This window comes from Dermacentor variabilis, chromosome 4 (genome assembly GCF_050947875.1).
Source record: "Dermacentor variabilis isolate Ectoservices chromosome 4, ASM5094787v1, whole genome shotgun sequence".
Classification (NCBI taxonomy): domain Eukaryota; kingdom Metazoa; phylum Arthropoda; class Arachnida; order Ixodida; family Ixodidae; genus Dermacentor; species Dermacentor variabilis.
The window spans coordinates 55,254,784-55,276,390 of record NC_134571.1 but is presented as its reverse complement, the minus strand read 5'-3'; the positions used below and the strand labels follow the sequence as shown (position 1 = coordinate 55,276,390).

Below are 21,607 nucleotides of genomic sequence, written 5' to 3'. Positions count from 1 at the left end.
ATTATTTTACTACTTTTGCCTCACTGTGACTTTCCAGACAATCATAAAAACGCCTGATGAAGACCTCTAGTACAACGCGAACTTCATTGCAGTTGTTTCGTATTCGCTGCTATTCTGCGTTTTTTGCACCGACGGCGAATACGTACTAATTTTTAATTACGATGACAACGCCTCGCCGTACTTGGTTTGTCACTTTTTCATTTAACCTCATGCGATACCAAGCAACAAATCAGCACATTCAGCAAATCAATCTTTCTTTCTTTTTTTCATTTCTTTCTTTCTTACTTTTCTAGGAGTGAAGAGGGGTGCCCGGCGGCCGCCTCAGGCAACGGCGTTCTGAGCATCGACTCTCCGCAATTGAGCTTTAATGACTCTGCGGACTCTAATTGCGAAGCACAGTGCCCTTTGCATTTTAACGGCTGAAGCTTTGATAAACTCACCCTCTTCTTTTTTTACCGTCGCCACATTTTGACTTAATGAAGCAAGAAGAAATAGGTGAAACTCTACCAGGACGTAGCATAAGATGTCAACAAACAAAGACACCAAGGACTACACAGGGGAGCTTACTTGTACTTACTAATTGAATTAAAGAAATGATATATTAATGAAATGAAATTGGATGAAAAAACAACTTGCCGCAGGTGGGAAACGATCCCACATCTTCGCACTACGCGTGCGATGCTCTACTAATTGAGCTACCGAGGCGCCGTTCTTCCATCCGATTTTTGTGGTATTTATGTGTTACTACTAGAACTAACCTTGGGAGTGTTAGCCAGCGACACCACTCACAAACCTTGGTGGCGGGTATGGAACATCCTTCCTGCCGCAGGCGTCGCGAGTACGTGATCTTTCTGGGTGAATGCAACTAGTCAATAAACCCACACGTGCTACCAGAAGGCATCAATGTTGCCGGATTCGAAACCCTCGTTATGTATTGAACGAGAAGAAAGGGGGTTAACCGAGGTACACTTTATTGCGCAATATGGAAGAGTGCACAGGATTTTAGCAGTTTTTCACAATAATATCGAAATTTGGAAAATTAGAAGAGCAACTGATTTCGCAGTAAATTAGTTCAAAGCTATAGTAATGACTAAAACCAGCTCATTCTTTCTGCTATTTATGGATTGACAATTTCACGCCACTTATGCGCGGAGTATATCTTCCGTGAAAGTTGTCGATTAGTAGCACTACAAGAGCTAAATACTCCCAGAAAATTGCACCAGTAAATACTTTTTGACCATTGTAAAATTGTATTCGGTTAGCTGCAAAATAATGCCCCTTTTGGTTCCTCAAATTCATCGCACCTCGCTTTCTTTAAAGCCTTGTCTACGCCTTCCGTTTTACGTTGACTCAACAGGTACACTGACGGTCTGTCTCATGGTTATGCGAGCCTCATTTGAGTTTCTTTTAATAACGACGCACAGCGTTGACACAGTCCTGGTACATGGGCCGAGTTTTCCGACTCGAAACCGGCTTTACCAAGTATGCAGTCATTTCTCTGACATGGAGCTCACGAACAGCTAACATACGAAATTGTCAAACTTTACCACGACATCAAACAAAAAAAGGCCACATTTTTTTTTTTTTTTGAGTGGCTACTTGGACATTGCGGGATCAGTGGAAATGATCAAGCAGACAAAGCTCCTTGAGAGTCAAATGAAGAAGAACGCAGCGTTCCCATTCCTCTTTCCAGGACAGACGCTGCAAGGCAGCTCCGTCACCTGGCATGCAAGCTCTCTTTAACAGAGTGGGACATCCCAAATGTAAGGCGCACCAGGTTATGCGAATTGAGCCTTTCGCGGCAACTCCAACCTCCACCAGGGCTTCACCGATGCGAGGCATCGCTTCTATAGCGGCTGTGGTTAGGAGTGGCTTTCACGAAGGTGGACGTACTTTGATTGGAATGACCAACAATGCTGCATGCGACGTCTGCGGCGCCGAAGAGAACATCGAATATTTATTGTGCCACTGTAATTGATTCCAGTCGGAAAGACGAACATTACCAATCGCATTGCGACGACTGGACGATGGGCCGTTGTCTGTGCAGGTGATTCTTGAAGACTGACCCCATCACTCGTCGGCCCAAAAAGCTGTGAAGGCACTTTTGCCTTCCTTGAGGGCGACTGGCCTATGTGAACGCCTTTGACTCGCTCAGGCCCTCCGTGTGCGTGCGCGAGGTCACAGCGGCTTTCCTCCCCCTCCCCTCCCTCTCGCTTTCGCATCTTTCTATTCTCTCTTTCCCGTCCCACAGAGTAGCGTAGCCAACCAGACGCATTTCAGGTTAAGATCGCTGCCTTCTTTCTTTGCTCCTCCTCCTCCTGCTCCCTCCTTTGAGTAACAGATGACATATTTGTTTTACATGAATCCCTAGAACAAAAGGAATTTGGGCGTATTCTTCATCTTTCCTAAGAAGGAAAAGTTTTATGAAATATGAAAAAAACGAAAATAACATCCGCCGAAAGAAAAGAAAATTCTTGCTTCGGAGAGCATTGCGCAGATCATCCTTAGGAAAGGAGAAATAAGTGACATGCCAATGCCGCTTCAAAATCTTTTTCCTTAGAAGGAACGTTTGCTTTTTGCACTGCCGATAGACTTGGCACGACAAGAGTGGCAAAGCAAGGGGGAGGACAGAGACTAATAAATGACAAATTAGTAAGAAAATTTCTAAAAATCAAAAGACGCGTACTGTCTTTGTTGTTTGTTCTTTATTAGCCACAGATACATGGGAAGGGAGGCTTCATTAATGCCGGCTATCCGACAACACAGTTCAGAAGAAACAAATTAAACCTACAAAAAAAAGAAGACATAAATGTGAACATTCTCATGAGAAATAGATTGTACGCTTTACCCCTTCGTGTACGTCTTGCGGCTGCTGCGACACACTTCAGCACCGGATATTTGAGTGTCCCGCTTTCAGTGCGCAGCGCACGTCGCTGGTGAGAGACTATCATCTCCTCGTCCTGCGGTCTACGACACCCGACGAATGTCTGTACCCCAGTGGTCGTGCGTCTCGACCTGATCAGGCTCATCGCGCTCTACTTACTTTTCTAGAGTTAACGAACTTAGGTTCACGTTTGTAGCGTCGATACTATTTCTTCTATTTACCATTCTGTGGTTGCGTGACGTTCAGTGACCGGCCCTACTGTGTGTGATCTGTACCGTGTGTTCTACGTTATTGTTTTAGGTTTCTCCTGTTGCTCTTTCTTTCCTATTTCCTCCCCTCCTTCCTATCTTCCATTTCTGTGTTGCTGCGAACCTCCCTTCTGAAGAGCAGGCAGGCGTTGTGCCCATTCCGGTGGCAGTTGCCAGCCTGCTCCTCGCTTTCGCTTTCATGTTAAATGTATATGTTTTCGAAACTAATAATAATAATAATAATAATAATAATAATAATAATAATAATAATAATAATAATAATAATAATAATAATAATAATAATAATAATAATAATAATAATAATAATAATATTAATGGTTATTAAGCACCCAAGAAAATCAGTACAGCAAAACGGGCCCATCTAAGCCAATGGCGACTTGTGTGACGTGGCCCGGCGTCGCAGCTAAGTGATGTGATTGCAGTGTACATGCACAAATTTAAAACCAACAAAGAAAAAGGGAAACAAATGAGCTTGATAAACGTAGACCAGGTTTCCAAGGCATCGAAACAAAAGCATAGAGTAATCACAACTGCGACAAACAAAAGGAAAATAAGTACATACATCTGTATTACAACATGTGCAATGGACTCTTCAATTCAGACCGAGAGTCCACAGAAAAATAGTCGCCTGACAAATTATTAAATATCTTGGGGACATACACGCAGCGTCTTGCTGCTCCGTATCTAGTAGATACGCGCGGTACAACGAAGCGCTTTTCTTTGCGCAGCGGTCGCGGGGAGGCGTGCGGTTGCTTAAATTCATCCGTCCAGAAATGGCGCAGCACAACCGTAGAAATGAACAAAGATTGAAAGGACGGGAAACCGAGATCATGAAAAATATCTTTGCTTGATGGTGTCCATGCGATTATATGCCATACTTTTTAATGTATTTTTTAAGAGGTTATCGAATCTGTCCTGCCAACGTTTGGTGCAGAAAGCGAAAATTTTTATACCATACCTTAAGGTGCTGTATGCAAGGGAATGTACTATCATTTTTTTAGTCTGAAACGGCACCAAACTTTTAATGTTAAAGAGTAAACATGCGACAGCTCTTAGTTTGGAGCATACATGCGCCCCATGATTATGCCGTGACAAGTCACTATCGAAATGAATGTCGAGATATTTAATTGAGTTTGTATTTTCGACAGCAGTACACTTACAGGATAAGTGTACAGGATTGTTATTATTATTATTATTATTATTATTATTATTATTATTATTATTATTATTATTATTATTATTGTTATTATTATTATCATCATCATCATCATCATCATTATTATTATTATTATTATTATTATTATTATTATTATTATTATTATTATTATTATTATTATTATTATTATTATTATTATAACATCATTAATAATAATAAATAAATATATAAATAAATAAATGGCGAGACGTTGCAAGTCGGAATGTCAGGAGAAAATAGGATATGGAATCGTAACCGTACCGTGAAGCCACAAACCTGCCGATCGCCCCAAACTCACCCCTATACACTGACGGACTGTGTATTAAACAGGCCTAAAAGACAAGATGACATTATCAGATTACAAGAATCCTTAGCATCGCAAGGGTGGCGAATATGAAAGGCCTCCGGAAGATGTGAAATAAATCGTTCTAACACGGCAATATATCGACAAATGCGGCCTGTGGGCCGATAATCCAACACGATTGCATGATTGAACGGTGCCTTCACAGAGAGAAAAATGAGAGAATCCTAAATACTCCGTGGAAGGTGGGAAAATAAAATAAAGCGTAGCGGTCACGGATGCTTCCTGTCCGGAGTGCTTCAAAGCACCGCGCGGTGAAAGACGGTAGTGCGAGAAGAGTGCGTCGTCACGTTATGATAAACAACGCGCATAGACAGGAAGTTGGCCATCGCTCAAGGGTTCTGCAAGTACGAGAAAAGCGAAAAAAGAAGACTGAGACCTTTCGATATGGTGCTTATCAATTGCAACGAACGCAAAAGCGACGAGATCTGTAAGAAATCTCCTCAGGTCGTCCGTATTGGACTACCGTCACCGCAGAAATAAGTTGGTCGATACTGCCAACATGATCATACTGTGTAATAATATATCTTCTAAATTGCTTTGTTTTAGATAACGAACCGATGAAGTCAGCGGAATGGCGTCACAGTAAAGATTTGATCAAAACTTGCAATTTGGTATAGCAGTCAGCAAACTGCTTTTCTCGGCTGCTTCTTTCTAGGTGAACTTCTTTGCATGCCGTTGTACATGAATGCTTTGTCTAACATGCGGTACTAGCTTCGAGGAACAGTTTGATCAAGCATCTCAACAAGCACATGAAGGCTCTAAATGCGATCACAGAAAAAGCGTCTTCGCTTCTATCTGTATCAACTTGACGTTCCACAGAAGATTGCCGCCCTCCATTTTTCTTTTCTTTTTTTTTCTGAAAATCTCGAATCACAGATCTGCAATTTATGTGGTATTAGTCTTCCGTGCTGCTGATTTTTTTTTTTTTCATGTGGAACTTCAGCAGAGTCGTGCAGTGGAGTAATTCGCCTGAGTAAACGCTTGAACAGGGATAGGCGTTCTAGCATTGACGTCGTGCAAAAATTCCGATAGCTGGCAATCATAATAACACCCGCTCAAAAATAAAATGGCAGTTCCTCACTTCGTTTCTTACTACGCATTGATCGATCCAAACGCCCCTAGGTGCTTTCTCGCCCGCTGCGCATATTTTACCTTTTTTTAATGTGTAAGCACAAAAGTCCGGAGGAAACACCGAAGTTTCCTATCATTACGGCAGCCGTTTCGGTCCCTCGCCCGGTGGTGGAAAGCACGCACACAAATGGCAGCCATCAGCAGTCACCATACTTCGCTTTACGCAGCGCTGGCTACGTCGAGGGTGTTGCCTATAGACATGTAGTCGTTTGGCTTCGATCGCAGAGGATGATCGGTGGCTAAAACTAGTTGTCACGTTCCATGAAACCCCGAGCTATAAGCCGAGGACCTGTGGTCAGGGTAAGTCATAATAGCGCCGGCTAAAGCGAGGCCCGCGTAAGAAAATACTAATCAAGTCTATAGAAAGTTAGCGATCACCGCAAACTTCTGTCCCGAGAAAGCCCGTTGTAGATCGACTGTTCTGTCTACTTTATTCACGGTTTGCTCCCTTTTTCTTGTGTTTCCTTTTTTTTTCCTTTTTTACGCAGTCAGCGTCGTTGTTAGTTGAGAAACTAGAGTTCTGCGACGACGAAACACTAAGACGAAAAAGAACACATACAAGTTAATGTCAGTGCACTGTTCATGTTTTTTTTTCTCGTTTTCTCTAAACATCTCTAATATCATCGTCCGTAATATGTGGCGAATTTTATTAAATGCATGGGTGCATGTATAGTATTTAAATGTAATGTTCTACTGCCAAGTCTACCGTCTCATTCTTTAAATTGTTTTTTAACGTGTGTGGCTCATTTTGTCTTGGACATTTCGGCTTGCATTGCCCACAACTACGGGTTGAAGCTGGCTGCTTTTGTTCTGCACAGCAAGCGTAGGCTTCATTTTTAATAAATTATCCGAACATCCAACACGGTAAATTCGTTCAATTACGCTTTATTCGCATGTATATCGTATTCTCATCTTTTTGGAATTGCGAGATGTAAAACGGAACTTCAGGGTGCCAGGTTGCAATGAAACGTGATGCGCTCTACTGAGAGGCCGAATTTCTGGTACAAGACAGGAAAACACAGCCCATAGGCGTACGGTGACCACCGTCACGGCACTGTAATGGGCAAGTGAAAAACCCAGATACTGTGCTTTTACTTAAATTGTACCAGCGTCTAGGTATTGATTACATTCATCATACGCGTAAGGCATCGGACTCTTTACGTAAAGGCACAAATTCTTCACAGCACCACGTCACAAGCATGTGAGTGGAACCACTGACTTGGAACTTACTGCCTCCTTCGCTTCCGACGTCTCGCTCACCGGTGCTGTAGCTCTCGAGAAAGCTGTAGCTTTTTCTTGTGCACACGGTACTCAAACCGCACAATGGGTACATGAAATAATCGCTCTGTTAGCAGATCATTACGACAAGATACGCAGTACTGCCAGCCGCCTGAGTACCCAATGGTAGCGTCCGCTCTCCATTCCCGTGCGCGCTAGCGGACAGTTGACGTCGCGGAATGTTTTCTTAAATAACGCAGAGCCAAACTAGACAGACCGGAAGGGCAACTACGAAAGCAAAGGATCGCGGGCGGCGAGCCCGCTACTCACGTTGGGTGCGAGCAGTGCCGACACAGCCGCTCCGATGGCCCTGAGGTCCAGCCTCTCGCCTTCGGGAGTCTCCGGTCGGTCGGCCGACAGCAGGTCGGGCGACAGTCCACCACCGCCGCGAACCTCCCGTGGCGTCACGGGGCTGCGCGGGCTTATCACGCCCCCTGAGCTCCATCGGCGACGCGTCAGTGGCGACGAGTCCGGAACCACCAGGAGCGCGGGCGCCGTGAGTTTGGGTGCCGCGCTGGGGCCCGCGGCAGACTTGGCGGCCCCCAGCAGCGGGCAGCCGCCCCCGCCGATGCCCCCCGAATCGGGACCACTCATCGCTCGCTGCGGCCGCTTCTCTCGGGCGATCCGCTTACGAGTGCGATTCGCCGCGGTTCCCCACCGCTTCGGCCGCCAACTCTGGCCACGCCGCCGGGAGACCAGCAGTTAGGTGGTAATGCGGAAATCGTGTCTCCCGCACAGCTGAACGGCTGCTCCCGGGATTCGTTGGCGCTGGTGTGTCGCCGCCTATGTCGTTGTCCTTCTCCTCGCGCTCTTCCTTCGCGAGTACGGGTGTCCTCTCGTTAGGGACCCGGACTCCTAAAACCTTCGGTTTTTCCAGCTGCCGCTTCTCACATCGGCGTTGTTTGGACAGCTCCCCGTTTTGCTCTGCTGTCTTCTGTGTAAACACGTCTAAGAACTTTCTCTTATATGTTTGCTTCGATAGACAGCTAGGTCGCTACTAGGCCTTCTCGTTAGCGTTATATTGGAAGACACGAGCGGTAGTGCCTGTCTGGTAGTAAAGTCGCGCTTGTATTTACTTGCAGTATATTTTACGGTTACGTGCAAGTACCAGAAGGCTCCGTGTGGCCCCTTTACGGTACGCTCTCTGGGTTTTCTGCTGTTTCTCGTCCTCTGTTAGTCTATTGCTCTTGTTTGAAGCTGCTATAGCTAAGTACAGTGTGCCTCGGTTTGTTTGACGTGCTGGAGCGTTTATGTCTTCAACATAGCAGTTCAGGAGAAGACAGGGCTCCAAACCTTTTAGACAATCGTAGCCCTAGCACACAACCAAGACACATGATGTACGCTATGAAAATTCTGTTCTTTTGTATTCGAATTCCAATATCAAGGTTTCCTAGGTGCGTCACTGATGCTGTTCCGTTTACGCAGCCGCGTCGACTGAATCAAATAGCATGAAGGCCCCCCCGATCGTCGAAATGAGCACTGGGCGTTTGCGAAGTTTTATGAGATGAACGCTCTTCTTCCAATCACACATGGGTCTCAGTCATCAAAGCACGTTCGAACACGGAACTGATTGAGACGAAAGCAGAGCTTGTTTGACGTTACCAGCACTGCCATGTGGTCTGTCGGCCACCTGCAACAGACAGTAAGAGGCATGTTGGCAGCATCTGCAAGCTTAGAAAGCGTTATCGAAATACAGTGACAACGATCAAGTGATGTGCTAGGCAGAGTGGTGCGAGAGAATCGTCTGGCCTTACAATGAAGGAAGACGCGGGAATTTACTTGCGATCGAAATTAAGATGAATTCCACTCCCAACCGTACGCGGCTGGGTTAGGTGTTCGAGAATCATCCGTGATCCATATCCTGCAGACGAGAAGTTCGGCTTGCGTTTTCTAACAGCAGTTTTTAACAAATAGGTCATGCCCATTGTGAAATCAAATATGGCAGTCAGTCTCTAAACAAAATCTTTTGTGAAGTTGGCTTCAAGTTAGCCCGACGTTATCAGCATTTTAATTTACACGCATAGAAATAACTTTCAATGCACAGGCTAGAGGGAGAGAGAGAGAGAGAAAGAAAGCAAGGAAGGGAAAGGCAGGAACGTCAACCAGATGAGCGTCCGGTTTGCTACCTTACACTGGGTGTAAGGGTAAGGCGGACAGAAACAGGAAAAGAGAAAGAGAGTGTGCAGTGAGTTCACGCGGAGGGATGCACAGGAGCACTATAAACGGTCTGTCAGGCTAATCGTCTGTAAAGCGAAAGCGGCGCGTGAAGCAGGCTTCTCCCTACAACTACTCTTAATGTGGAAAAGCATACTTAAACACTTGCTGGCGAGGCATGGACGCCACGCAGGGATAACTTTGAGGTGCATCGAAAGCAATGCACAAGCTATCATCTGTAAAAAGGCCTCCAGCCGAGTTTTGGGCTACCGACCAAACATGTCCGTGCGTTGTCTAACCAATCGTAATTCTCACCGCTGTTTCAATTACCACCAGGATGGGAAGTATTCAAAGAAAAAGAAACTGCTGCTTTGAACAAAAAGCATTTAATAGGCCCGCTTAGGCATAAATTTTCTTTTTCAAGCATGTTCGACATCCGAGAAGTTTTGTGCAGATTTTCTATCTTTCTGAGCTCTCAGCATCAAATCTCACGTGATGTCACAGACCAGCGCTCACTGGCCACACGTTTGAACATCAGGTTCACACGTACGCGTAAAAAAAAAAAGTGCCACCGCAAAACAATTTCAATTTTAATGGACAACGCATGGTGCACATTCGCTTTTAATTTATGCTTCACGTTTAGAACACGTCTGTGTGAGAGTGAGACAGAGACTGATACGCGATGTGCCCACTGTTCGCACTCTGCTTTTTTTTTTTTTTTTTACGTACTCAATGTTACGCAGATAAAAAATAAGGGGTAGCGAGTAGGTGATGTTTTGTGTCACTCAAGGCTCATTCCTTCGTTCCTATAACAGCGGCAAATGAGGGAACTTCTCAAACTAAAAGGTCTCATGCACAGATATAACCGAGCCGTTCATCATCAAGCCAGGGAATCTAGAGATCATTTAAGAACATACAATGACATTACTGAACACTACTATTTAGGACGCAGGCAATTCCCATTGCCACATTCAAAACTGAACAGGGCTCAAGCAGTCTCACTGCGCTTATTGCAAAGAGGTACATATCCCACACCGTACACCATCAATAAAATATATCCAGAGAGGGAGATTAAGATGGACTGCAATGATTGTAATAGCATCATTGGAATGACACATATGCTGGCGGGGTGTCCCGCGACTCTCCCCAACCTCGTTGAAGAATGGACACAGTGGGAGAAAAGGATTCAAAGCCCATTGTTTCAGGACTAACTAAGGGCTGTCCAGAGGGCCCATGATATCGCTGAAAGGCTTGGCCTGACAGTGCCAACGTGGGAGCAGCCCTCCTTGGCTTAAGAAGCCGAGCCTCCGGACCTCATTACAATAAATGTTTTCACACACACACAGATATTCTCATAACGAGTTGTTACAACAGTGATAACTGAATATCAAACAGTGTAACAGCGCACCACTTCCTTTCGCACGGCCGCGCCAGCACGCTGGCTAAAGAGAAAGTAAATATTTTCTGGACACAATAGCGCAGCGCTTTTGTGTAGTGGAAAACGCTGGGGAGACAGTCTCGTCACTCAAGTACCACTATTGACAAGCGTGATCTGTAAACAGACAACTTACGTGTGTGACGCTGCACCTTTTATATAAGGCATTCCATTCGATTCGTTTACGCTAACTATACTTATCGCTGCTAGCGCCGCCAAGCTGCTTCTGCTTTTGAGTGGAATCAAGTTTTCCGAAAACAATTTTACTCGACATGTCAAGTCCGTCTTGCCTCGCTTCTCTTTGTTTTCATGTCGACAGTGCGGCATGACAATATGTTTATTGTATACGAATAAAAATGGCCGCTTAAGCAACGTTGCTGCTCAGCTTCTACAACTTTCTTAGAACGTATCTTTGTAAGCTGTAGATTTAAGAAACGGAGTAGCTAAGCTTTTTGTAACTTTTTCCGTAAATGTTTTTTTTTTCTTTTGTAACCTATGCTGTGTTCAGTAAGCACTTATTCGTTTGAGACAACATGTTAATGCGTTCAAGTGACTCTCGAGTTCAAGTGCTCGAGTGCACCCTTTTTGATCTCCCTAAGTGGGCAACCGCTGGACGGTAGGGCAAGTTTCGCCCCTACAGGCACTCACTCATCTAGTGATCCATCTTCGGCGAGCATCTTTGACACCTGCTTCAGAGAGCGGGCTTCTCCTCACACGCTAGGCAATATAGCCTGACAGGCAACACAAAAACAGATAGGTGCTCTGACAGTATCGCGAGGACCACGATTAAGTTTTCTTCAAACATTTTGCGCTTCTTCTTTCCGGGTAAAAGAAAAACTGCTTTCTTCCTTTTTTTATTTTTTTCGAGTAGCCCGGTAGTTCTCAGCAAAATGGTTGCTCGTAATCAGGGACCTTTATTCGTGAGGCTAACCATATATTTGTATGACGTCTAACACGAACATACGAGCTACAGAAAATACTTATTCTTAGCCGTCGCAAGTCCTCCCATGCATATAAGTGTCGGCGTATAAGATCAAGCGCACGAGGACAGCAGTGTGCTACAATTAAGGTTATCAGGAGCAGGCATAAAAGAAACAGTCTAAAAGAAATGAATGGTGAATGTCAACTAGCCTCGAGCTGTTTTGCTGTTGTTCCGTCGCAAGCTTGTCCAGTCTAATGTAGCGCGAGATAGTCCTCTCTCTCTCTCTCTCTCTCTCTCTCTCTCTCTCTCTCTCTCTCTCTCTCTGAAACACATGGTGAGTTACGCTCGTTAAAAGAAGTCATATGACCGTTACGTGCAGCCTTAAACTGCCATTTACAAGCGCACAGGGCGCAATGTCCCTCCGTCCGGCAGCGTATGTTTAGCGGTAGTTAAAATTCACAACGTGCAGGCAAAACTAACTGCTTTTTAAGCCGCGTTAACAAACAGACCATCCTACTACGAGGGCATTCTCTGGGTAAGGCAGTCTGCTGCGCTGACTGCAAAAAAATGCCCTTTGCGTGTTGCTTCAAGTTACGTGCCTGAATCATCGCTTAGACTATGCACGCCGCTCCAGTTGTTCAGCGAAGAGCAAATCAGGTGGTTTTCCATGAGGCACAGACAAAAGTAAACAGTTCGCGTAGAATATCACCGATTACAAGGAAAAAAATGTATGTTCCACTAATGCTTTAGCACTTGATATCGTAAGAAAGAAAATAGACCTTACAGATAAACGTACAATCTGATTGTGGTAGTAACAGAAGCGAACGTGGCGTTTAAGATGGCTGTATTTTTATGCATGGTATTAGATTTACAATCACTTGAGTGTCAGCTCTGTAAATAACCATTTTCTCTGTCATGTGCGGTTAACTCAGGAATAGAAATAAGCGTAATCAAATGACTCGTTTTCCGTGTGTACAATATTTTGTGATATTCGGTGCCAATATGACGCACATCTAACATATTCAGCCAAATGTTCGGTAGTCCAGCGAAGAAATACCGAAACTATACAAAAACAAAAAAATATCTTAGCTTGCTATGTTTTGCCCGGGAAATCGTTATAACAAAAAGTTGGCGAGCAGCGAACATGCAGTGTGAATATACGCGACGGCGTGGCAAGTGTACTTTTTAAACCCCACAGAGTCAAGCCTGGTACGTCTGTACAATTAAACTAAAGCACGAATCTCTCAGTCTGACCATATCAGCCTGACATATCAATAAAGTGTAACAAGCTCCGGCTCCGCATCCGCAGTAGGAGTGAACGTGGCATTGACTATTGGTGCGCAATCATCTGTGTCAACAACAGATTTTGGAGGAGATCCACGATGTTTTGGCATTCTCACCTCGTACCGGCCGATCGGGCTTCGGAAAGAACAAACTCCAAGCGGACGTCGGGAAACTTCCTCTGTGGTCCCGAGAAATGAGAGAGCCAGACAAGACGACGCGAAGAAGCCTCAAGCGAGCGAAAAATGTATAGAAACACGTAATGCACTAAACGCACTCTTTAGAGAGCGTCAGCAACTGGACGATCACAAACTCAAAGAGCTCGCGCGCGCGCACACACACGCGCTCGCCCGCTACTCGCGCACTGGGTCAGCCTCGTCCGGTCGTCTGCGAGGCGAGAGCGACGACGGTGGCTGCGGCGCCAACGCCGACACTGGCGCATGCCTCCGGCGTCGCCGGCCCAGGAGGAGGGCGAGAGCGTGTGGAAGCCGCCAACGCCACCAGCGGAACCGGGCCGAACCCGGGGCCGGCCGAACAGCGCGAAGACCCAGATGGGGGACCGCGACTCATGGCTAGCCGGCTCGCCCAACAGCCGTCCCTTTTCCTCGCCCCTTCTCCTTCAAATAACACTTCCCCTTCCCCTCGTCTATCCGCCCTCTGTATCTCGCCCACGCCCCCGCCGAGGCGATTGAACGGCTCTAGGCGCCCGACTGGGCGTACGCGGTAATCGTCGCGAGCTGCTCATTATTAGGTCGTTTTCTGTAGGCATCGGTATCAAACGGCCGGCCGCCGCCGTTGCTCCGCACGCTTGCGCCGTACGCTATAGAGGTCGAAGCGGTTGCCGACGACTGGTGGCGTATGCGATTGCGCAAAAAGTGCGCCGTATCGCCTTCAACGACATCATCGTTCACCGTAATATGAGAAACACCGAGTGCATTGCACGTTTCAGCAAATTGGCCGTAATGATCATTGCTTTTAGCGTGGATGCTGTGGCGTGAAGATGTGGCAACACAGACGGAAATCGTGCAGCCTTCGTGATCTTTTGTTAACGATAGTATTGGTGGAAGTGTGCGCGTAACCTACTACGTGAGCCGCGTGTGCGTACAGTCGGGCGGAAATTGTGGGCGGCAAGTCGAGTTGTCTGCGCTATCTCAGAACCGTCGAGGCGTGATTAGATCGCTTTAAACTGCCCTATATACTAAATTAGCCACAACGTGCGGCTCAAGTGCTTACATGTTTATGCACCACGGCGAGGGTTTCTAGTGGAGTTTTATTACGCGAGCCTTACGACTCGGTGCATTGGTTCCGTTACATCTTTGGCATTATCAGCATCATCATTCGCCTATTTCATCTTAACTGCTGGACGAAGGCCTCTCCCAGTTATCTCCAATTACCTCTGTCTAGCGCTAACTGACACGAACTTGCGCCTGCAAATTTTCTAATTTCCTCACCCTAATTTTCTGCCGTCCTCGACTTCGCTTCGCTTCGCTATACAATTCTAAGCTTGTTCATAACAACTGTAGTAATTAGCACGCGTTGATGCTAAAGCAATGAAAACTTACATTGAAACAAGGAATACGCCTTTCTGATTTCGGTTACGGCAGGTACGTGAGCTCCGCGTTTTTCAAATGCGCGCCCGCAGTGCGACTAAAGAACTTAATTTAGGAAAGCGTCACATTCAGATATCACACCGTTTATTTACGCCTAGAAAACAAAAACAATGAATGCTACTGAAATACATTGATTGATTGATTGATTGATTGATTGATTGATTGATTGATTGATTGATTGATTGATTGATTGATTGATTGATTGATTGATTGATTGATTGATTGATTGACACTGACTGACTGACTGACTGACTGACTGACTGACTGACTGACTGACTGACTGACTGACTGACTGACTGACTGACTGACTGACTGACTGACTGACTGACTTTCCGTTGCGTCAAAGAGAGAAGGAAGGTAGGAAACGCGTGGACGTTAACAAGACTGTCGAGTGTTCAACGCTGCACGTGTAGAAGGAATGGGGAAGGTAATTAGAGAGAAAGAGAGAACACATGAGTATAGGTCAATCACATGCCCTGTGCAAGGGCGTAGCTACATTCGGGCACTCAAGTCCGTCGCCTTCGTGTATTGCAGCAGAGCTCGTGCGGATTTCGCTGTGCCGTGCCGTCAGTTGACATAGCAATTGCGATTTTCGGATACGAACTCTGGAAAGGATAAGTTACGCATACATTACCGCAGCGGATGCAATCTACGAGCCTACTGCGCTGCACGAGCTAGGGCTAACCGGAAAGCCCGCGTAGTGCCGACCCTCCCCAGCAGACAGGCCGAGCCTTATAAAGCGATCGCTCTACGGGCCAGGGCCACGCTTGGGCCTCGTATAGGACAGGCACTTTTGTATTCACGGCTCATCAAATTCGCAGGCCTTGAATAATTTGCACCTTACGCGAACGGGACCTCCTTACAATAACTCATAAGGGGCATCGTTGTGTCCTTTCGACACGCCGCAGCACACGCTGGTGAACTGTCAAACTTCGCAACGCCAACCGCGCAATAACTCGTCATAAGATCCTCCGTTTCATACGTATTCCTGGAACCCTTCGCGCAACGAGCTGACTTGGCGAGTGGCGTCCGCTTTCTTGAACAAAGAATAAAGACAAGCCGGACCGGAGTGCTGAATGGTAACCTGCTTTACCGAGTCTTACTGCAGCGTTTGTCAACCGCAATTAGTGTACCAACACAGTAGGAGACAGGCAACCACTAAACCTACAGATTTATTTTATTCTTAATTACAGCTAGTCAGCTCTCTCAAGCCGAGAAAGTCAAGAAATGTTTGAAATTTGAAATTCTCTTGAACACGAGGACAACGAGCCGTGAGTTTGTTCTTGCTTCACAATATTTATTTCCGTTAACGCTACCGCATTGAGCGTGCGCTTTGTGCGCTCAACAAGTAGTGATCAAAATTTATTATACCAGTAATTTCCATCCGTAAAAGACCTTTACATTATGCGCATGCCAGATTTCTCACTAAATGCTTTAAATTTATTTGCATTGCTATGCCCTGCGATAGAAATTGAACTTGGCAAATAATAAAGCTATAGCGATACAAATATTAAGCGCCTAAGGGCGAGATTTTGCGAACGCTTTCCAAGTCATTAAACAGCTACCGTGACAGAACAGATGTCCAATGCAGATCATGTAAGAAGAAAAGAAAACGAAGAAGAAAAACGTAAAGTCCACGAAATTGTACCATATATGTGCACCCCACCACACGACGCATCATGGGCTCTCTAATAACTTTCCGATATTCTTGCTTATTCAAGAAATTCTACAAATGCACGCACTGCCCGTATTTGTTGCAACGTTTCCGTTCGCTACGCACCCAAGTCTTTTTCGGACAGCGGCCTACTGTCGAGGATCTGCAGTTCTCTTTCTATCTTTCGGTGGCAGTCTGTATATTTTCAAGGGGAAGATAAGGTGTTCTACATCTTTATCGAATTCTTCAGGGGAACAAATTGGACTGTCAGCTCTTTCTATACACGAAGGGCATCGTGTAGGACCGTTTCAGTAGCGTGGCTAGCCTTGGATCGGTATGTTGCACACATGCGTGCCAGGCGTCTGAACTTCTTTCTATGGATCGATCAGGAGAGAACATTATTGGGCACTAGAGGTGACGGCCAGGCTGAGTTGGCCCCGTAGCAAACAGTTTTTCTTTCTTTTTTTTATCCTGCAAAGTAGCCGTAGGTGCCAATAGTTGTAATTCAACAATTACGCTCTTCTACAGTTATGTGTTCGTGGTTATATTGCGCTCAGTTTTACACAGACGATATTAAGAAAGGACAGGACGTGGGCGGACGTAGCGCAACCGATTGCTCTACGTCCGTCCACGTCATGTCTGCTTCCCGTCTGCTTCTCCACTCGAGGCGCCGTGAGATTAAAGGTTACATAAATTAGCCACTTCAACTGTCGTCTGCTCACAGTCAGATTTCCACTGCAATGTGAGGCCATGATTTTGCTCCGACAGCTGGTGAAGGCACTTTGTCCGCGTTTCACGGCACCTGCAGTATTTATCGCCATCTTGGACATCATCATCATGTTTATTTGAATGAAGTCGGCAGACTTTAAAAAAGTGAGTGTATTTGTACTGACTCTAGACTCGCTCCTGGGATCACGCTATGTTAAGTGTCGCCTGCTCGTCGCCCTTTCCCCATAAAATTTGTCGTGCCATCAAGTTTGGGTAATAGTCGTCGAAATGGCTCCCGCTGTTCGCGTGCCGGTACTGAAGGCTTTACTTTCAGTCGCTGTCTATAAATTTTCTTCAATTGTTCCAAGCGTAAAGATGCAACCAAGGTGCGTATATAACGCAAGTCAAATATGCGTCTACTCGACAAAACGCCTTTATATTTTAGGCAAGGACATTTTCGAAGCAGAAAGCGGGTAGCTTTTTCGCGAGAGTATAAATATATTGCGTCAATAATAAATATATACGGACAGAGACGAATGTTCGACAATTCGGACTAGTGAATTCTGGAATTGAATACGAGTCGAATAGGCAATTGTATGGTATGGTAAAACTTTATTCTGGTCACTCGCAATGTGTGCCAGCAGGTAGCGGGTCGCTCCCACGTCGGTATGCAGAAAGGCCGAGCCTCTCTGCTGCGTCGAGGGCCCGATGGACAGCTGTGCTTCAAGATCGGGTCTGCTTAGGGCAACCTCCCATTTGGACGACGTGACACCGTCAAGTCTCTGTCCGAATATATTTAATATTGCCGTAACATATTTATACTCTTGCGAAAAAGGTACCCGCTTTCTGTTTCGGAAGTGTCCTTGCCTAAAATATAAAGGCGTTTTGCCGAGTAGACGCATCTTTGACTTACATTATGTATGCGACTCGGTTGCATCATTACGCTCTGAAACATTGAAGAAAATTTGTAGACAGCGAGTGAAAGTAAAGCATTCAGTACCGGCAAGAACATCGGGAGCCATTTCGACGAAGATTACCCAAAATTAATGGCACGACGACAATTATGGGGACAAGGACGACGAGAATACGACAGTTAACATAGCGTGATCCCAGGAGTCATTGGTGTTCAATTGATATTCAAAATTCTAAATAAACGCCACAACTCTACTTACCATGATTATAAATCCTACGTAAAAGCCTTAGTCATTCCGCACTATTATGAGTTATGTCATTACTGGATGTCGAAGACATGGGAATATGAGTTTCTCTGCAGAAATATTGAAATTCATTCTTCATAAGCACTACTAATATGTCAAGTCCCTCGTTAGCTGTGGTTATTGCACAAAATTCAAGAAGGAAAAATAATGTCCCAACTTTCTTTAGCTTCGACAGCAAGTCACTCAGTCTCTTCCACGAGCAAGCCGTGTAAGGGAGTTCCGAAAGGCTAATCTGCGTGTCGAGCCTGCTTTGGATTTTTTTTCTGTTTTAAAACAAGAACGGCATAAAGCAGACGCGACGCGTGTTTCGCGGGGCTTAAATGGCGCGGCTTCTATCGCAGCGCGGGCGTGTACGCTAAAACAACGGCGCAACGATATCGCTGCAGGTTGTCCTCGATGCGGCCGAGCGTTGCATGAAGGCAAAGCCGGGGTGCGCGCCCTGCCCGCATTCCTTGCACCGCGTAAGCACGCGCCGTGGTGTGCCCTTACTTATGTGCGGCTCGCGGAGCAGCCCTTTACCAAGCGGGTATGCATTGTCGCTCAGAACGAAGAATAAGCCCCATGAAAAGGAATCGCTCATCCAGCTCGCTTCGCGGTTGCCGCATGAGCGATACCTTTTCGAGGGGCTTATTCTGAAAAAGGTCGCTGTATACTCCTCGGAACAAGCCGATTACGCTCCATAAGACAATGCATGAGAGAATAAAGGTGCGTCTAGTCAGAAGTCAGCCAGTTAGGCAATCAGTTAGTTAGTTAGTTAGTTAGTTAGTTAGTTAGTTAGTTAGTTAGTTAGTTAGTTAGTTAGTTAGTTAGTTAGTTAGTTAGTTAGTTAGTTAGTTAGTTAGTTAGTTAGTTAGTTAGTTAGTTAGTTAGCCGACCGGTTAAATAATTATATTCTTTTCGTCTTTTTACTTACTTGAAACATTATTTTGCGAAGAGATTTATTAGCAACGGGCACAGGCGAATGGGTAGCAGTCACAAGCGACCACGAGCTCATACCGGTAGCGGTGGTGCTGAGGCGCAGGCAGGCTACTCTTCTTCATTACAATTTATTTATTTTTATTCATTGTTTCTCTTGATTGTTTACTTGCTTGCCTCGCCTTTTCTCTCTCGTAATATAGAGGGTAAACTCGGCGTCAAGCAAAAATAACGGAGTCAAACTTTCTTTGACCGAAGAAGTTAGCCCAGTTGCACGCATCGCATGCCGTACTGTATAAAGCAAGCCTAAATGAAGGAATGAATGCGCTCACGAATATCGCACAGCAGCCCACGCTTAATCGCAGCTGTTTACATTCAGTGCCTGGTCGAAGCGCCCTCGTCCCTGAGGAACTGTAAAAAAGAGCCTTCACTCCGCTGCGAGGTACAGGCGATGCTTCCCATTGATCCGAGAGCTCATCTTAGCAAAAACGCTAAGGAATCACGGCGCAAAAGATCTTACAACAGCTACAAAGGTCAAGAGAGAGAGGGGAGCAAAGACAGAAAGTTTAGCCTGTGCTGAAACAGAGGGGCAAAGGGAATAAAAGGTGTAAGAAGAAAAGTGAGAAAAATTCACACAAAGGTCAAAATGCTTTATTTGCGAATGCTATTCCTGCTCGCTTTTCTTTTTTTTTTTTTTGCACTCTTGTTTGTCTTTGGGAGCCACCTTATAAAGTCAACTAGGCATTTACAGGGTGTTCCAGCTAACTTTAGCGAGAGTTTTAAAATATGTAAATGCCACGTAGCTGGATAGAACCAAGGTAATGTCGTTTGTCATTTCTTGGAGACGTTCAAAATTTTTCATTCTGCCTAATAATGTAATTAGTCTTAATTAATTAATCAACTTCTCAAACATAAGAAGTGTCAATGAGAAAATTGTAGAGCAACATGAAAAACTCCCGATGCAGCTTTTTGTTGCTCGATATGTGCTACATAAAAGTGTTTTTCTGAGCGTGAAAGAAGCCCACAATACAGGCAAAGTGCCTCGAGCGGCCAGTCCCGTGACAACTTTGCGTACATTTGCAGGCTCCTTTCACGCTTGGAAAAACACTTTATGTAGCACGTATTGAGCAACAGAAAGCTGTATCGCGAGCTTTTCATCTCACTCTACAATTTTCTCGTTGACCCTTCTAACATAACGATAACATTTGAGAAGTTGATTAATTAATTAAGACTAACTATCTAATTAGGCGGAATGAAAAAATATATAATTTGAGTATCTCCAAGCGACGGCAAACAACATTACCGTGGTTCTGTCCAGCTACCTGGCGTTCGCACATATTTAAACTCTGGCTAAAGTTAGCTGGGACACCCTATAGAGAAACGGACATAACAAAGTAACTTTCTTGCGATTTGTGATTCGAGACGAGCAGGAAAAAACGAACAGTATTCTTTGCCTGTTAAGATTGGAGCGTCTTGCTCCTCGGAAACCGTGAAGCGATCGATGCGTTGTTACTGCTAAATTTCATGAGAGTGCGAGAAGGCTTAGTTGCAAAAAGAAAAGTAATAATGGTGCTTAGCGCTAAGGCTGCGCTACATTTCCTGTTGTTTCAGTGTAGGTTTCAGCCTGTTCGAGCTAGCAGCACGTAAAGAGAGCAAATCGTTCCTTTTCACAGGGAGATGTGAGCTTGTTCAAGGCTACTCAAGTAAAGTCGGGGTTGACATTTCACCTGGCGATCGAGTCGATGAACGGCAAGAACATGGTTCGTGTCTGACAGATCGCAAAGAATAAAAAAGAAAGTTAATATAGATCCAGCTGCATTTATCCTAACAGAAGGTATTATACCCGTTGCCATCCAGAAGGAAAATAGCGTGAAAAGAGAAAGTAGAAGAAAGAAAGTGCGGAGGCTTGACTAAATTCCTGTCGCATAAAGTGACAAAATTCAAAGAAGGCTCGAGAAGCATTGAACAAGCGTGAACAAGCGCCGCGTGGGTGGCGTGGGCGTCTGTGTCCTTGCGGAACGGGCGCGAGGTAATCTGGGACACCGCACGTGTCCTTGCAAGAGGAAAACAGCTTGAATCAGCGCCTTTATCTCTGGTCACTACACATCCAGACAAGCACACGAATTTTGAATAGTGACGACGGAAATCTTAAGCCGATCTTCAATCGAACTGCTCGCACAAGATATGCATCATGCCCTCCATCCACGTATAACCTCGCGCCCCATCCTGCGCATACCCTTTACTGAGAGTAAAGCTGCCGCGTGTGCGCCAAAACGTCAACTTTTTTTCAATAATTGGATCACGTTGGTCGGCGTCAGTTTCTTTCTTTTCTTCATAAAGAGGAATTTAAGAAATAAATGATGAAGGAGGGAGTAAGGGGAAGAACGGAGTAAAGTGGTCGTTCATATGAAAACTATCAGTCTGCATGTCCGAACAATCCTGTTGGTGAGAACCGGACAAGCGAGTGAGCCAGCAGTACCGGCACTAAGGGCGATGGCGGAATTGCTTCGTGACTAGTGTGATCCAGATGCTGCGAAAAGAGAAAAGGGACTTTAGGGTGACACTATTTGTAAATTTTTTTTTTCACAAG

The 21,607-nt window shown here is 45.4% G+C and overlaps 1 protein-coding gene and 1 long non-coding RNA gene across 5 annotated transcripts in view; one reads left to right on the top strand and one right to left on the bottom strand.

Annotated features, from left to right (window-relative positions):
- The window catches only part of LOC142579180 (uncharacterized), a 159,838-nt gene extending 159,425 nt beyond the window's left edge, over positions 1 to 413 (top strand). For both annotated transcript variants that reach the window (XR_012827367.1, XR_012827366.1), the window contains exon 3: positions 294 to 413. This is a non-coding gene — a long non-coding RNA (uncharacterized LOC142579180). The remainder of the gene's footprint in view (positions 1 to 293) is intronic.
- The window catches only part of Gycalpha99B (guanylate cyclase 1 soluble subunit alpha 2), a 218,480-nt gene that overhangs the window by 139,410 nt on the left and 57,463 nt on the right, over positions 1 to 21,607 (bottom strand). For 2 of the 3 annotated variants that reach the window (XM_075689146.1, XM_075689145.1), the window contains exon 2: positions 7,392 to 8,751. In XM_075689146.1, the coding sequence (XP_075545261.1) occupies positions 7,392 to 7,715 (324 nt within the window). In that variant the 5' untranslated portion in view covers positions 7,716 to 8,751. Of the gene's footprint in view, positions 1 to 7,391; positions 8,752 to 13,032; positions 13,481 to 21,607 lie in introns of those variants that run through there. The other variant, XM_075689144.1, reaches the window with a different exon arrangement.